Below are 18,784 nucleotides of genomic sequence, written 5' to 3'. Positions count from 1 at the left end.
CAGATTTGATGCCAGTGGCATTAAGGATCCCTGTTTTATAATCTTTGTGCGGTCCATGTGTTTGAATCACACATTACAGGAAGATCATTAGTGGAATAGCCATACCAGAACTGTAAAGAATTAAACCAGAATTTTCAGTGTGATGGCTAATTTGAGCATTAATAACAGCTTCAAATCTTCCTCCTACTTTGTCACGTTTTCTACATTACAACAGTAATTACACTTCAAAAATACTTCATTGGTTGTAAAGTGCTTTGAGACGTCCAGTGGTCATGAAAGTTTTATTTTCCCTATAGCATCAGGAAATGTTGTATTACTATCTGTGCTTTGGCATCACTACACTTTTTGGAAGGATGAGGTTAGGTATCAATTATTAGGAGTGACGCTCAATTTGGTTTTACAAGGTAATTCATTTTGACGGGTGTCATATAGTAATGAGCATCGTTCCATGTGGGTGTGGGAAAATTCCTCAATTCGTAACAAATCCGAAGCACATTTGGGTTACCATTTCACGGCGCACAGCGCTCAGAGGAATTCCTCCCCCTTATATGGGTTTGCTGCTGTGTCACTCCGTTTATGGGGTGTTCACAACTCGCTAGGTGTGCAAAAACCTTAAAATCAGTAATATTTCCCAATGAGTCCATAAGAAATCTGGTAACTGCGTATGGAAAATAGATTTATTTTTGGTAATGACTGTAAAGGTGACCTTTAACAAGCTGTGTTCGGTGTCGTACCGCGGGCTGTGTCTGAGAAACTGCTGGTTACTTTTTAAAAAATAACAAACATGTTTAAGAACAAGATGTTAAAAAAAAATGCGAGAGAGTAAACGGATGTGACGGAAGTTTCTTTTTCAGGAGGGTGAATGTGGAGGCATGGTCTGGTCTTCACTTTGGGACCAAAGTTTCAGACTCCAAAAAAAGAATCCCACAACAGATAAGTCACCGTCTCGAAGAAGCTACGCGGATATAGTATGAATTAAGTAATATTTTGCTTGACTTTTGAGTGAGTTGAGGGGAAAGGCGTGATTATAAATGGAGTTGAGATTTACAGCCACTTCCAAATTCCCTTAAAAAAAAAGAGCCGTGAAAAATCTGAGAAAAGAATTTCTTCAGGATGCAGACGCCAGCAACGCCCTCTAGTAAAAGGCTATAAGAGAGAGAGGGAGGAGAGCTCGGTTTCACTTCTTACTGCTGATAGGCGGTGGGGTAGCATTCGACCGCGATTCCTCCTGCTCAAGTGCGACTCATTTTTACTAAATCGTCTTTCGACCGAAGGCTTCGCTATTTTCCGGAACCCAGATCGCTGCAGTTAGGGAGGAACCCCAGCCGTTCGCGCCGAGATGATTTGCCGTGCTCTTCACTGATACTGGTCCACTTGTTTATTTGTTTGTTTTTTTTTATTTCTTGTGTTTGTTCTGTTGTGTTATTTTATTTTAAAATCCCTTCTTTATCCAAAACCAAAAAAAAATAAATCGCCTCATGGATCGAAAGCCCAGTACGCGCGAGGAGGGGGCGTCCGCCTCAGTTGGCGGGACCCCTGAGGAAACCGGGGTTCCGAGCCTGGCCGTCACCGACATGATGGTTCTGTTAACCCGGTTCGGCAAAACGCTCCTGTGGCTCATGCTGATCTATCTGACCGGTTACTTCGGGCTGAGTGTGAGCTTTCTGGTTTTCGGGCTGATGCTGTGGATGGGCTGGAAAATGCGGAGGGAAAACAAGCGGAGTAAGCTGAGGGACGCCTTCTACCTCCTGGAAAACGAAGAGATCGTCACCAGGAAGAGAACGAACAAGAGCCTTCCAGCCTGGGTAAGGGACAGAGTCAGCAAGAAGTCTTGCTGTGCATCAAGTACAAGAGTTTTTTTTTAGTTACAAAGTTTCTGTCTGTATCTGTGGGCAATCGCAACCCCAGTCAGAAATATTGCTGCAGAGGGAGGGATGCGCAGGTCCTAGTGCGAGTGCAATTTTTACCACCCCCCCCCCCCCCCCCCAGTTTTGCGTTCCTATCATTCCTATAAAGAGATCTGCAGCAGTAAAGACAATTTTAAAAACATCACAGATGTAAGATGTACGTGTGTTATAGAGAAATATATCGCGAGTAATGTTAAATTTCGATGTTATTTCATACAATGGCTTAATTTGTATTTTTTTTACATATAAAACATACCCCTCTTTATGAAAGATGATTTGGCATTATGTTTCTGCGGATAGAGGTTGCCAAGTGGTGGGATAGGAATTCCAATAGGGTGAAGTCATAACATATTTTTTCATGTTGCATGTCTTTATTGACACTTTTTTAATTGTAGCAGATTTTAGGGCGTTCTTTTGGATAATCTTAATTGGATCTGGTAGAAGTTCCTTACTGAAAGGTTACTGTGCATGAGACACCGAGTGTGGAATGTATCTTTCCTTCCTAGTGCAGAGGTACTTCTCAAGCAAAAACACGTTTTTAATGTAGTTACAAGTTTTGATACAAGCTTGCAGTTCCATGGAGCATGAAAATCTCCATCCCAGAGATTGCAACCACTGTTCATTAAAGTAGAGCTATCTGCGTCAGTATAGATGTTGAGGTAGTTAATGTGAGTGGGAGGAGAGGTTGGAGACAATAGAGGTTACAATGCCTGTTCCTCCCTCATTATAGGCATCACATATACCATACCGTTGAAAATAATGAAAGATGGGTGCAGAGCCTACGTATTATGGAACGCTTGATTTTTGTAGGATTCGGTCTCACTGGATGGCTTTGGTGCACTGAAGCTCTAATTTACTGCATCATAAACAGATGGGATTTGTGTTCCCACCATGATTGTTCAGGGGAAGGAGCTAAATAAAAGCACTTTGCTACAAGGAGGGAGGGAATATCAGACCTTTCCTGCTCTCTCTCTCTTCCCACCAACCCAACCCAATGCCAGGCTTCAAAACATGCCTCCTGTGCATTCCCCAGTGGCTGAGAAGCAGCTTACCTGCCTGACTTTTCTGCTGGTGGAGGATATGTGGCATGGTGTGACCCAGGTCCAGGGGCAATCAAATAACCTGTAATTCAAACAAAACAGGAGTTCATCTCCTCTCTTGATTCTCCCAGCACCTGAGAATCTGTGTGTAGTAGGCACTTCGCTTTTTTCCGTCCATTCTTCAGGGGCTGCAGTGTGTCACACTGATCGATACACTGAAGCTGCATTGCACACGCCATGGCACATTGTGAAAATTGAAGGAAGTGTTGGAACAAAAATGAAATACTGAAGGAACTTGGCATGAATTTAACTTGGTAACTACTATGAAAGGTACACTGTAAAAATCAGTTATTTAATGGCTACAAGGGAACAATTCAGTGATATTCTGAAACACTAATGTTTGATTATAGAGAATCTGCTGGTAAATTGGAAGCAGTATTGTTAGGGAACGAATACCAGCTCCTTTCAGTGTCTAGGATTAAACAGATGCTGATCAATGTTCTCTCAATGCAGACACTCATTGATAGAATCAGTGGGCGCTGTTAATGGACATCAAATTGGAGCCTTTACCTGACTTAAAAAATCATGGGTCCTTTTAAGTGTTTTATTATTTTCAAGTGAAGGCTGTAACTGAGGAAAATACATTTTTGTGAATGTAATGCTTATCAGGGCAAGGCATGCTGTTGCTGGGGAATAAAGCATTTCGTTGTGGCATCCAGTATTAGCATCAGTCTCTGTTGGGTCAGACACTGGAGAGTGAAGCTTCCTTTGGTTTGCCTCAACAATGTCCCTCAGTCTGCACCCCAGAAGAACACCTCTTGATACATTAGTGAGGTATTTCCATTTAATTACCTTGTGGCCTTTCTGCATAATGTTAATTTAATAAATTGCCCCTGTATGGACAGTTTTGTGTAATTAATTTGTACCCGAAGTCTCGCAGTCTCTGAAATCGTATACGTTATTATGCTGTGAGTGAAATTTCTCTTTCAACAATAATGTTTATATTTTTGCAATAAATAACAGGAATGCATGAGTTATGAGAATGCAATTTTGATGACTATTAAGAAAAACAGATTTTCTCCCACTTTTCATCGAGGCATTTCATCCCATTATCTTAACATACACTCCTAGGCCCAGCCGTCTTCAGCTGCTTCATCAATGACCTTCCTTCCATCATAAGGTCAGAAGTGGGGATGTGCAATCATCAGTGAGCAATGTTCAGCACCATTCGCGACACCTCAGATGCTGAAGCAGTCCATGTCCAAATGCAGCAAGACCTAGACAATATCCAGACCTGGGCTGACAAGTGGCAAGTAACATTAGCACCACACGAGTGCCAGGCAATGACCATCTCCAACAAGAGAGAATCTAACCATTGCCCCTTGATGTTCAATGGCATTACCATCACTGAATTCCCCCACCGTCAACATCCTGGGAATTGCCATTGACCAGAAACTGAACTGGACTAGCCATGTAAATACTGTGGCTACAAGAGCAGGTTAGTGGCTAGGAATCCTGTGGTGAGTAACTTGCCTCCTGACTCCCCAAAAGCCTGTCCACCATCTACAAGGCACAAGTCAGGAATGTGATGGAATACTCTCCACTTGCCTGGATGAGTGCAGCTCCAACAACACTCAAGAAGCTGGACACCATCCAAGACAAAGCAGCCCGCTTGATTGGCACCTCATCCACAAACATTCACTCCCTCCAACACCGACGCATAGTAACAGCAGTGTGTACCATCTACAAGATGCACTGCAGGAACTCACCAAGGATCCTTAGGTAGCACCTTCCAAACCCACGACTGCTACCAGCTAGAAGGACAAGGGCAGCAGACGCATGGGAACACCACCACCTGCAAGTTCCCCTCCAAGCCACTCACCATTCTGATTTGGAAATATATTGCTGTTCCTTTCACATTCGCTGGGTCAAAATCCAGGAACTCCTTCCCTAACAGCACTGAGTGTATTTACAGCACTGGGACTGCAGTGGTTCAAGAAGGCAGCTCACCACCACCTTCTCAAGGGCAACTAGGGACGGGCAACTAGGTGGCCTAGCCAGCGAAGCTGGTAAATGAATTTTAAAAAATCTCCCCGCTGTAACAGGCCTTTATATTTCATTAGCTCTGAATTAACAAGTATTTATGGCTTTGTCATCAGTAAGTCATAAGTCATTTTTTTTTCTCCTCTTCCCAAACATTTGCTTATACTGTTGTGAACCAGCTGCTAGAAGATACCCAAGAGTGGCTTGGGGATAACCCCAGCTACTTCATGAGTCGTTGTCCTGGCAATGTCCTGACCTGCAGGTCAGGAACCTAGTAAAATGGGGGATCACCATGTGTTCCACCACCATGGCAGCACCTATTTTCCCAGACTAGTTCACTTTATTTCGTCTCTGCTATCTAACCAGTCTTCAGGGTGTGTCCCCTTATTTGATCAAAGCTATCAAGTGCTTTAGCATGATTGTTACTTCCCCATTTTAAGCAGAGGACACCCCTCCTTGTTGCTGGTTGAACATCAACATTTAAAAAAAAAACTACTTTCATTTCTCTCTCATAACATTCTGACTCTATTTTACAACTAACTTTGATTTTATCCTCTCATTTTTTTCAAGATCCTTTAATATTCTGGTTCTAATTCATCCATTTGCTCTCACGCTCTTCCCCAACGCACATGCCCAAAACCTTTTTCATCAACATGCACTTCTGGGATGTTTTTAACAGAAGTGTATTTTGTGATTTTTTTACATGGTGTCCAGAGTAAAACAAAAGTGGCCCACAACCTAGGCCAGCATTGTGTATGTATGTCCACTCCTTCCCCACCCTCTGAGCTCCTTGTGAACATGATTACTGTATTTCCAAAAGAGTTCATCTCTTTCACCTTGACTTTCAAACTGCTTCACTCAGTTTAAGAAATCTGACACCCCTTTTTGTTAAGCATTCTGATTTCCCCATGTATTTCATCATCAGCAACAAACAGTGACATTACTATTTAGTGACACAAGCTGGAATAGCAAATGGCTGCGACAGGAAAGTGGAAATCGTACTCTTTCAAAATGCCTAAATAAAATAATTAATGCCAGAAACACACTAGTGGAGAAAAGCACTTAAGTTTCAATAGAAAGTTATTTGAAGTTTAAAAATACCCTTTTTTAGGACTTTTTTTAAAAACGGAGGTCAAAACTACTTGGTGTAATTTTGATTTACATTTCCCATGTAATAAGACCTATGCAGAGGTATTGGGTAAGATTGGAGCAACATTTATTTTGAATATATTTCTGTACAGCACTTCATCTACCAGATCTCTTCTGCTCTCCACCCTCCAGCACCTCTCTTCTCCATCACCAAGACTATACATAGTAATTGATGCATTAATATAAAAATGTTCAGCTAGTTTGAGAGGCACAAGGTAGGGTAAACTGCCAGGACGTAAAGATTTGTTCTACTTGATGCAGGAGCAATGTGTGTGTAATTGAAAACCAGCTGTGGGAGCAGCTTTTAAATTAATTTTCACCTGATTGCTGCCGTCTGAAGCAGTGTTTCACTATTTACGTGACATTAACAGATTGTGACGTACCCAACTTTGGCAAGACTATCATTGAAACGTTAATGTATGTATATATGTTAATGAATACTAAAAATCCCAAGTCACGGACTGAGTAATGTCCTGATGCGTTGAAAGATCATGCAGGGGTAGATTAATGCAGAGGTCGATAGTCTGTGCCCTCTGCAAATGAAGCAGTTTAATTTCAGTGTAGTATAGTGTAATGAGATTTGTTCTATTGTTAATGCCTTGTGTAAACATTCTCGGGCATATTTCTCAACTCATTTTACGACACGTTTGTGCTTTTAATGGATCAGGGTAGTGAGTGTTGTATAAATTGGGTTTGTGGAGGGACCCTGGATATTATTAGTGAACCTCCCCACCCCACACACAATTGTCTTGACTGCCATCTGTTCCCATTTTTGAAAAAGCATCAGCTGAATGGACGGATGTGGTGGATACAAATTCAGTAGTAGCCTCCAACAAAAGGGAATTTGATAAATTCTTGAAGGAGAAAAAAATTGCAGAAATATGGGAAAAGAGTGCGACTAACTGGATTGCTCTTTGAACAAGTCCCTGTCGACTTAATAGGCTGAATTGCCTCCTGTGTTGTGCTATTCCATGATTCTATGTCTGAGGAACATTAGAGATTCTAATTCAGATATTGGATTCTGTGCCGTTATTTTCAGATTCAAGCTCTTATTTTTATGTAGTTAAGGTTGGAAGCAGAAATTATTATTTTTAATGTGATTTTAAATATTGCTTACAGAATTTGCAGACTTAAAGTGGAGCATCATGTTGGATTGGAATGCAGGTCATGGAGGTCAAAAGACATTGTCTGAATACACTGTTCCATGGTTCTTTACAGTGATAATTATCTAAATTATTGCAGCAGTGGAACTTTGAGTTGCCATAAGTGTTCAAACAGAGGATCAGTGACTTGGAAGCCACTGGCTTGAATCCCAGTCTAATTGGCAAAGGTGTGGTGAGATCAGTAGATGGCGGATAATATTTCTGTGACAAAGATGAATTTGTGCAAAGATGGGTAAATACCAGCCATGTCCTAACTTGTCTATCAGAAGTCAAAGAGCAAGTGATCAATGAAATTTGGTAGCAACTGGTTCATGAATGACTGTGAGCCTCACCCAAAATTGATGAACTCAAACGCTGTGCAAGTTGTATAGATTGGCAAGGCATCTGGGAAATGATGGTATCCTCACAGTTATAGATGTGCCGTCGAGCTTATCATCTCGCAGCTAAAGAAGACATTTCAAAAGAAATGGACAGCAGAAGTGTGCCATAAGATTTGAAGGATATCCTGCTTATTGTCCTCTTAAGTGTGAGAGATTTGTCAAACTCCAACCATAGTGGCTAGCTTTCTTATCATTTGAAAGATGCTTGTCAGAGTGATCTTGAATGGGATCATTATGATACCTTAATAGATGTTTTGTCCAAGAGTCAGTTTGGTTTTCATGCTAACCATAGCACCACTGACACTTTCTTCACACTTGCTCAAGTGAAATAGAATGCTATTGAGTAGAATCAAGTTTTGTTAATGATGTTTGTTGACCTAACAAGTGTCCAACACAGTGAACAGGTGAGAGTTGTGGGATACCCTGGCTAAGTTCAGATGATGTGCAATGTTTGTCAGCATTGCCAAGTTTGTCAACATGGCCAAAGGGCACCATGATCTCGAAATACTTTCCAAGTTAGCAGTGGAGTGAAACAAGGTGATTTTAGAAGTTTTAAATGCCATTTCATGGAATACACAGTTTCTTGATAGTCCTGGCATCTGCATCAGCTTCAGAACAAGTAGCAATCCTTTCAAATTGAATCTGTGGGCATGAGCAAAGATCTGTGAAGAGGACATGTCTGCTGTTGGGCACTCCCTGTCAGCTTAGTCAGAGCATGACTTCCAATTCCTTGTGGAAAACTTCTGTTAGCAGCTAGAAATGTACCTTCTGCCACTGGGCTTTACTGTCAGCCCTTACAAAACAGGGGTGACATTTCACCCTGCTCCTGATGATATAACAGGAACGTTAGCATCGAGTTGAAGGCCAACAGCTGAAAACAGATCAGTTCGTCTGCCTTGTTTAGCATTATTACAGCTGGCATTATAACAATGATGATAACTGTGTGATAAAGGCATAAGTTGCATTTGAATGTAGCAGGATTGATTTTTTTTTTGAAAAGCATTACATGAAGCTGTTGATGGAAATCAAGGCGTACCAAGTTATGATTCTTGCCACTCTTCTGTACAGCTGAGAGATATGGACTGTCCACAGGTGCTCCCTGAAGAACTCACAAGTATCATCCTGGACCATTACATTGTGGCATGATCACATAAGACACACAAGTTCTCAAATGCAAACACAAGCAGCATACAGTTAATGGCGATGAAGACACCGCTTCAATGGTCAGGTAACGTCATCCAAATGGACAACACAAACTTGCCCAAGTGCTTAACAGCGTATGCAACTGATGGCCAATGAAAGCATTATTAAGATATTTGAAGACAATTCTTAAGTGCTGCAGAACAAATGAGGAAGTAGTAGCCACGGGTCACTGGAGATGGCACAGTCCAGTCCTAGCTGGTATAGTTGACTTCAAGATGATGAATGACATGAAAATTTTAAATGAAAGGAGCAGTTGCAGGGCTTGGCATGGAGCATTGGTGATTTTCTGTCTTTCAAGAATTGCCCACTCTGCCCATATGTTGCAGCAGAAATCAATGTTTAGAACTACAGCTTTTCTAACATTGTTACAGTGTCAGTGATGTGCCTTTGATAACTCAATTTTGAGGTTTCACAGGAACACTATCAACATTCGTCACAGTCAATTGAACAGTCATCAAACACATTTAACATTGAATAGAACAACTTATAAGCCTGGATCAAAAGCTGGCCCAGGCAGTTTTTACTGAGATTCAGAAATGTTATTGTGGGGAATCCTGTGAACTTGGATAACCACTGCAACAATACTGTGGAGTTTTTGTTTTACAAGGCAACACTGGAGTAGGCTAGTCAGAGAAGACCCTAACTAAGTAATTCAGGAATATGGATTGGCACTGGAGGCCTCTGACTGCTGTTTCTGAACACCAGTTGGAAAGCCTGAATGCCAGCAGGCTTCCCTGATGCTGAGCGGTGCCAGGGGATAGGCCTGAACCTTTGTAAATAACCTGAACCTGGAAGCACAAAGAAACTTTGGGTCGTTGCAGACAGAGTGCACTTTGGGTGTGCTGAGCAGGTGCAGGGGGAAGAAGGACATGGAAACTCTCTCTGAATTTTGTTTTATCTAATTTGCCGTTGTTTGCAATTGTGAAAATCAATTTCTTACATTTCGGCACATGTAATAACAGCTTTTTTTCATAGACACCGGTGTCTTCGATGCTTTTAATTCTATTACGAAAGAAAGTACATTTTGTTCCAAGTCAAGGCAATACTGCTGATAAAACAATGAGCTGAGGAGCTCTTTCCTGCCAATGTCAAGCTGGTCGCAAAAGGGGTGGGTGGGGGGGGCATTGATTAAAATTAATTGAGAACTTTCATAATTTTAGGAATTAAGGCCCCCACATCTTCGTAAAAGAGTAGACTTTTTAATATTTACAAGAGGCTTTAGGTGACCAGTTTACATTGTCGAAATCTTAAACTGTTGGTGTAAAGGTGGACAGGTGGCAGCTGTCTGGAGCTGCTGTTATTTAATTATTTACATATACAGCTCTATTCATTAAAATTAGCTGAGTGTATTGTTGCAATTTGCCTTTATACCATTATTCAGCTAAATAAAATTCTTATGATCAGTCAGTACGCCACTAGCAAAGGTGCTAGGCTGAAGTCAGAAAATGCACTGAGCTTTTCACAGTATGTATTCTGTTAGAAAGGTCTTGCCATTGGAATGAGATCTGGCAGCTGTGGTGGAAGTTCATGATCGTAGGACCTGCTGGTTTTTGTGTACGGATTCTGTTTGGGAGTGAACAAATGAGTATGGGTAGTACTAGTGAGGGAAGTGGTAACATGGGAGTGGTAACTAGTTTAACTAGTCAATACCTTTTAGGGAACCTGAATTTCTCAGTGAGATTCCCTCAGAGTCTATACTACACACAGACTTATTCCTGTTGCCTCTCCTTAAAGCTCAGGTGGCTGATGGCAATATTTTGAAGCTACCCCTTTCCCAGTGCCATAATGTCCTTCCTTCAAACTTACTGCAGATGGATAGGATCCTGTACAGGTTCAGTATCTCACCTGTAACTTGTCTGCTAATTCATGTGCTCTACAATCCAAGATCCTGTTTGCTTTATTCACTGCTGCTGTTCGCTTCAACAAGGTAACTTCAACAATCTTTCCACCAACTCCCTGCCCCATCCCCTTTCCTTGTGCTGTACCCTGTCGATATTTCAAATCTATCTCGTGTTTATTCTCCTTCCCTCATCTTATCACTTTGCACTTTGTTGATAATGAATTTCATGTCATTTCTCAGCCTAGCTCCTAATCTACCTGCACCTGATTGCAACCCCTCCCCCACATCAGTATCATCAGCAAAGTTGACAGTGTTGTCTTTAACCATACTTTTTTGAAACATTAAGACAAATCATGGTTAACACTTTTATAAAAACAGAAAATACTGGAAGTACTCAGGTGTCTCAGCACCTGTGGAGAGCGAAACAGAGTTAATGGTCAGAATTTTACCAGCCCTGTGGTGGCTTGGGATGGCTCCCTGGCACATTTCCGCCACTGGAGAAGTTTCCTAGCAGTGGGCTGGGATCTGGATCAGCTACCCGCACTGAGGGTGAATTTTAATATTCAAGGACCCAATTGAGGTCGATTCTGCAGTCCCACGCTGTGTGGGAAGGCCACCAGCTTAATGGAGGAGGCCTCCTTGCGACATCCTGAGGACCATCGGAGCTGGAGGCCCAAACGCTCTCCTGAGTGGGCTTTTCTGTCCGCTCTGAGGGGCCTCAGAATTTTTTACTTGCCCCTCTGAGGGGCATTTTGAGGCATCCTTGTAGTCCCAGGCTGCTGCTGGTGGGGCTGCCAAGGCTCCAGAGCTGCTGGCCTTTTATTTTTAATTAGCATTTGGTCAGTTTTGCAGATACGGTCTTCAAATGGATTCACAATTCCATATTTCAGGTTGATGGGTCAAAGTTCTCACATTCAAAAACTCAGGTCTGTGGAAGCTGCTCATGTCTCTTTCAGCTTGTTGACTTTGACATTTACATCTGCCACTTTCTTTGCCTCTGCATGGTACTGGGGCTTTAGGGTAGCCCTCACCGCTTGTGAACAGATTCGAGAGTACTGAATGTAGCTCAGGCCGGCCTGCCTCCATAACGCCACCATCTTTACTTCGCTCCTTTCACCGCCTCGACCAAGAATTAGGCTGGCAGTATCAGGCGCCTGCCACTGTCCTTAATTGGACAATGAGGCTGGAGATGGCCAATTAGGAGACTGCGTGTGATTAAAATTGTTGAGCTAGTTCCACTGTCAGCAAGTGTGGGCTTTGGACCCCCATTTTGTCTTGATGTCAGGGTCCTGAAGCCCACCGTAACCTTTCATGAGAACCTCCGGTTAACTCTTAACTACTTTCTGGTGGCCTAGCAATCCACCCAGTTGAGGGCGCCTAAGGATGGGCAATAAGTGGTGACCTTGCCAATGATGGTCACATTCAGAGAATGAATTTTAAAAAAGCAAATGGAATCGATCTTTGGGCAAACCAAGTCATTTCCCATCCCAGCTCCATTCATGATTGTTCTCCACCTCCTTTGCAGCCAGCTGAAAATTCCCTTAGCCCAAATATTCTGTGCTTTTTAAAAGATGTTAAGACCTCCTATGTGATACTCTATCAAAAGCCTTACTGAGTTCAGATATCTGTGGAATTTCCTTTAGCAACAAGTTCAAATACACGCTGAAAGAATTCTAACAGGTTTGTCAAGCATGGTTACAAGTGTGTAGATTTCTTTAAATGGTTGACACTACACAAGTGGCAGGTAGAGGTGCATGTTTTATTCAGCAATTTTTCCAGTTACATGACCCAACCACACATTGCAGTAAAAACAGCATAAGCCGGACTGGAATATTCCCTGGAATCATCAGTGACAAGCAACCAGTTAAGTAAGGAACACTTACAGTTGATAAACTGTTTGTTTATCAAGCCCCTCCCTATTCACAGTCTTTTGGATATAAACTGACTGTTTCGAGGTCACTGGGTTTTGGCTCCTGACTACTCCTCTTAAATGCTGTTTTGTGGTATTAGCTGGGATTTGGTGTTACATGGATCCAAGCCAGATGGTGAAGCACAAAACAAGACACAAAGCTTTTCTTTGATAGTAGGTTTATTCGCAGAAACTCTTTCGAGTTATCAACAGTCACAGATCGCAACTCTTTCGAGTACAATCACAGTTCTTGGTTTCCGGGAGTGGGACATGAACCCACAACCCTCTGATTCAAAGGCGAGGGTGCTATGAACTGAGCCACAGCTGATGCAGCATTACAGATCTCTGCCTCCCAACTACTAACTCATTATCCCAGCCATCCCTCCTTATACTCTTGAGTACCAATAAAAATAAACAAATTGACAAATTAGCGCCCCTTTAAAAGGGCACTGTAACAAAAAGACACAACTTTTAAAGGACCATCCCTCTTTATATGTGCTCTGTCATTAAACCACCAGTGCCCATCACCTGTGTGTCTTTAACAACGTAAATCAACCCATCATTAACATTGTTTCTTGCCTTTAATCTCTCAAACCTGTTTTTGGTAGTTTGGTGAGTGAATGCTCCATGTGCCTATGTAGACAAGGAAGTTCCCAGGTTCAATCCCTAGTCTGTGCTACATTAGCTGATCTCAGCTGGGGCATTGGAGGGGACATTGCACTTAACCTCAGCACTTGTGTGCATGTGAGGGTGAAAGCTTAATAGGTTTCCCATTCTTGATCGCTACCTAGTTAGATTTGCTGGAAAATACACTTGTGAATGTCAAGAGATACTAAAATTGGAACTCTGCTGTGATGTTCAGTAACTGCCTAGGCTCACGCCAGAAGAATGGATGAGGGGCAGGAGGGCTGCTGGTGGAACCATCTTCCAGCTAGAAGCAGCAGCATCAGGAGTGGAGGAGAGACCCTGGTGAAGTAAAGCAAATGTACAAAAATCACCCCACTGACTTGAATGGAGCATAAAATTGGGCATCTGGCTGGAAACCTGTGGCATTCCCTCTGGGTGAGTTAGGTTAAAATTAGGGCTTGAGTCATATGTGCATTAAACATGTCAGGTATTATGATAATTGATAATACTGAAGTGCTCCTCATATGCAACTTAGAAGGTACATCTATGGCTTTTTTTGATTCACGGATGTACTACTTTGCTAGAATGGAAGGATCTGTTTGCAAGTGGAGGTCCATGTTCTCGCAACAGTTCCGACAGCCTCACTGAGATCATGTACGGACATGACAAAAAACAAACTGGTTCCATTTAAGTTGTTGTTTAGACAGCAGTGAGGTTTTTCTTTAGGCACCAAGGTTGGAAATTGTTCTGAAGCGTAAGTGCGGGCTGTGCAAACAGGCTAGGGAACATCTGTTCAGTAAATCACAGAAAATGAAACCACTTGACCTAAAAATTTACAATGAGAAGCTCTCTTGTTCACCGTTATCCCTCAGATGGAGCACCACTATTTCTGGCAATTGTCTTGCAATATTTCGAAATGGGGAAAAAGAGGAGACATGTATATTGCATGCTGCCTTTCCAGGGTTGGGGAAGAGAGTGCCACATCGGTTTTTGTTTTTTAAAGAAACTTAGATCTTTTTTCCCTCCCTACCCCCAGGGACATTGAGGCTTGTTGCACAGTCGCTACTGGTGTCGCAGCTGAGATCATTTGATTCCAGAGATTAAACATGGGACTTGGCTAATGTGTAAGACTTGGTCCCATGCTGACCACTTAAAAATCAGGGTTGTTCAGGGAAAAATTGGATATTGTAAGATTAGACAACATCTCCCAAGTGCACCCGTGGAACAGCAAATTTTGTTCCTTGGTCAAGGCATCACGTGGGTGCTGACCAGAAACTAGGTGTACCATAATGAGAGGATGAAGAGGGTATACTGTAGGATACCATCAAGCTGTCTTCTGGTTTGTATTGTACTGGTTTGTTCTGTGGGATTGGTCTTGGTGAAACACATCCATGTTGGGGGAATGGCTGTCACTATACCTGAAAACCTTTGGGAAATGAGGGATCAAAACTCCACTCTCTTCCGATTGTTGTACCAGAAAACCATCATCTTGTTTTATGGCATTTTTACATAATTCAATGCAAGTTTGGGAGAGCAGCAACTATGCTGGCCTCTTGATACCATTCTTCCCACTTTACAATTCCACATTGAGCCATGGTGCCTGATGGAGAATGCATTCAATGCGTTGGTAGTAGTAAACTGAGGGGGTGGAGGAGGTGGTGGAAGAAAGGTACTTAACACTAGTTTAATGAATAAAAGCAAAATACTGTGGATGCTGGAAATATGAAATAAAAACAGAAAATGCTGAAAAAACTCAGCAGGTCTAACAGCATCCGTGGATAGAGAAACGGTTAAAGTTTCAAGTCCGTATGACTCTTCAGAGCTAAAGAGAAGGAGAAATGTGATGGAATTTATACTGTTTTAAGGTTCTGGGAGGAGGGGGGGTGTTGTGGAGCAGGTGAAGCTGGAAAGGTCAGCGATAGGTGGGGACCAAGGAGAGATTGACAAAGATGTCATGGACAAAAAGACGGAGTGTTAATGGTAGTGGTAAAGGCTAAAGGAGGTACTGACAGTGGCATAAAGGTAAGAAAGCAGAATGTGTGAATAGCAGAACAAGGGTCAGCATTCTGTGAAAGAACAACATGGAACAAGTAACAGATGGCCCTTTTGGAGGTGGGTGGGGGGAGGGGGAAGTGGTTGGGGGAAAAGGGGATAAAAAAGATTAAACAATGAATAAATGATAAAAATAAGTTTTTAAGAAAAGGGATAAAAAAAGTGGGTGAGGATAGAGGAGAGAGTTCATGGTCTGAGGTTGTTGAACTCAATATTCAGTCCAGAAGGCTGTAAAGTGCCTAATTGGAAGATGAGGTGCTGTGCCTCCAGTTTGCGTTGGGCTTCACTGGAACATTGCAGCAGGCCAAGGACAGACATGTGGGCATGAGAGCAGGGTGGTGTGTTGAAATGGCAAGCGACAGGAAGGTTGCTTGCCATTTCAACACGGGGGCCCAAACGCTCCTTTCAGGTGAAGCAGCACTTCGCTTGCATCTCCTTCAATTTGGTCTGCTGCATTCGCTGCTCCCACTGTGGCTTCCTCTACAACGAGGGGACCAAACGCCACTTTGGGTGTGGCCACTTTGCGGAACACCTTCGGTCTGTCTGCAAGTATGACCCAGACCTTCCAGTCGCTTGCCTTTTCAACACTCCACCCTACTCTTATTTCAATTTCCCTTTAGCTCTGAAGGAGAATCGTACGAACACAAAATGTTAACTCTGTTTCTCTCTCCACAGATGCTGTCAGACCTGCTGAGTTTTTCAGCATTTTTTTGTTTCTGTTATGTTTTAATGAATTATCTACTCCTTATTTGATACTCTGAATTTATCCCCTCCAATAATTCCAACCACCAGGAGTGCCCTGTGATGTTATCAGCTTAAAAATCCTCTCCCTAGGCACCACCCAAGTTTGAAGGACAGAAGCTTATAGCTATATTGCTGGGTGTCCAGAAGAAGGGGGCATTACCTTATAATTGGATTGAGGCTATTCGGGTGATGTTAGGAAGCACTTCCTCACAAAAGGGTAGTAGAAATTTGGTTGTTAGAAGCTGGTGCCTATTTAGGAACGTTTGAGGACTCTGGGTCTATACTCGATGGAGTTTAGAAGGATGAGGGGGGATCTGATTGAAACTTACAGAATACTGAAAGGCTTGGATAGAGTGGACGTGGGGAAGATGTTTCCATTAGTAGGAGAGACTAGGACCCGAGGACACAGCCTCAGAGTAAAGGGAAGACCTTTTAGAACAGAGATGAGGAGAAAATTCTTTAGCCAGAGAGTGGTGAATCTATGGAATTCATTGCCACAGAAGGCTGTGGAGGCCAGGTCATTGAGTGTATTTAAGACCGAGATAGATAGGTTCTTGATTGGTAAGGGGATCAAAGGTTATGGGGAGAAGGCGGGAGAATGGGGCCGAGAAACTTATCAGACATGATTGAATGGCGGAGCAGACTTGATGGGCCGAATGGCCTAATTTCTGCTCCTATGTCTTATGGTCTTAACTGAGTTTATCTTGTTCTTATGTGAATTCTCACTAACCCATGAATCAAAATAAGGCCTGCCTAATGTTGATGGGTACTGGCAGTAAAATTCTTTGTAACACCACAGCATAAATAAGCACAACCTCATGCAAATAAAAATGGAAATTATTCAAACTAATGGGGAGCAGCTGATCCAGGTTAGCCAGTTTTCTATCCATTTGCAGTTTCAATGGAGATCTGAACCCAACAGCTTTATATTATCTTCAGCTTGAGATACCAAGGACAGCAGTGTTATGACAATCTTGGTGCATTACTCCCCCCAGTTATTAATCATCATCTGGCTTCTGACAGGCCTACAGGGAGTGGTGCCAATGTGGGGAGACTTCAGTGGACTTGACAAAGCAGGTACACGGGATCCGATCCCCTGGTTCAGCAGCTCGTCAATGGTGGTATGTGAGACTCCGGATTAAAATCGGGTGACGAATTCCACTGGAATTGTGGAGGTCACACCATTTAAGTTTCATTGTAACCGACAGCAAGAGAATTTCACATTTTCAGTAACGGGTAGAGAGGTGTTAATGAAAGCAGTCGGAGGCTTATGAAAACTGGAGGCATGGCCAAACTGTCCTGGAACAGCGTCCAAACAAATACTGCCATCAGGAGCGAGATGGAAACCTGAAGAAAAGTTTTTTCCCTTCTGATCCTCCTGAAGGTGCTGACTCTTGCTGGAATATAGTTACACAGATGGCAGCTATTCTCTGGTACTTGACCTATGTGGCCATTTTTCATTTGTGAACCCAGTTGGTAAATGTTGGTAGGCCATTTACCCAAATTCAGGCTTGTATACACCACACACGCACATATCTTCCAACAGGAAGCAGTGATCAGATTTGGAGCTAGCTGATATTTGCACCACCCACCCCCTGAACCCAGTAGTGCTGATGCCATTTGCCTTAGCTCCTAGTGACCACCCAGCTGAGATCAGCTAACCCAACATAAACCTGGGATTGAATATGGAACCTTCCTTGGCTGTATGGTTTGATTCCAGTGTATTTGAGCCAAGAAGGTAGTGTGGTCAAGTATAAGTATGTATGTGTACAGAATTATATTTAACTTGATGCTGGATCCTTAAGCACTGACTTACAATAGCAGGTTTAGGAAGCCAGCTGATTTAGAACTTTGTGTTCTTAATACTGCTGCCCTGTGCAAGGACTCCAGCCTTATAACCATCTGAGATCTCGGTGTTGCTCCAATTCTGGTCTCTTGAGCATCCCCAGTTTATATCACTTCACCAGTGGTGGCTGTTCCTTCAGCTACTTGGGCCCTAAGCTCTGGAATTTCCTCCCTACGCCTCTCCCCACTCTCTCTTCTTTTAAGATGCTTTTTAAAGATCTCTTTGACCAAGCTTTTGGCCACCTGTTCTTATGTGGCCTGGTGTCAAATTTAGTTTTATAATGTTCCTGTGAAGCACCTTGGAATGTTTCACTGTGTTAAAGGTGATGTATAAATATAAGTTGGTGGTGGTAAAGGGCAGCATTTACATCAGCTCTTTGGACTTGAAAATCAGAAGCTCGAGCACTGAAATGGACAGAGCCTGACACTGATAATTATATTGAAAATCTGGCACACAATACATCTTTGTAGTCATGTTGCTACTGGCTTCTTGCACTGTTTGAAGATGAAAGCAATGGAAGATTTGAGGAAGCATCTGAGGTTTCTGAGTGACAGATTAAAGCAGGTGAATACCCATCAAGTCTGGGAGGAGGTGACCAGTCTTATTTTAGTTTAGGTTTGGGCTTCAGTAATATCAGTTAACATGCTTGCAGCATGTTTCTTTAAAAAAAAAAAAATCCATTCTGATCATCTATTTCTTCCCCTCCTGCAAGAAACGCACCATTTTGCAGACCAGAAGATTGCTCTACACCCATCACTACAAGTCTCACTCTCTAACGGTCAAGAGGATGAACGTAGTAGCAGGATCTAACTGTCTAATCTCATTCAATCTCTTGCAGTATTTTTTTTTGACAAACCTAAGTGAGATGCCATGGATAAATA

At 42.5% G+C, this 18,784-nt stretch overlaps 1 protein-coding gene and 1 pseudogene across 1 annotated transcript in view; one reads left to right on the top strand and one right to left on the bottom strand.

Moving 5' to 3' along the window:
• Positions 1-1,318: 1,318 nt before the first annotated feature.
• Positions 1,319-18,784, top strand: part of esyt1a (extended synaptotagmin-like protein 1a) — a 91,264-nt gene continuing 73,798 nt past the window's right edge. Inside the window, exon 1 of the mRNA XM_078534502.1 lies at positions 1,319-1,805. Within this exon, the coding sequence (XP_078390628.1) occupies positions 1,479-1,805 (327 nt within the window). The 5' untranslated portion in view covers positions 1,319-1,478. The remainder of the gene's footprint in view (positions 1,806-18,784) is intronic.
• LOC144672617 (ATP synthase F(1) complex subunit epsilon, mitochondrial pseudogene) lies at positions 11,591-11,850 on the bottom strand (annotated as a pseudogene).

The sequence above is a fragment of the Cetorhinus maximus genome, chromosome X (genome assembly GCF_964194155.1).
Source record: "Cetorhinus maximus chromosome X, sCetMax3.hap1.1, whole genome shotgun sequence".
Lineage (NCBI taxonomy): Eukaryota > Metazoa > Chordata > Chondrichthyes > Lamniformes > Cetorhinidae > Cetorhinus > Cetorhinus maximus.
The sequence above is the reverse complement of the archived record's forward strand: the minus strand, read 5'-3'. Positions and strand labels throughout refer to the sequence as shown.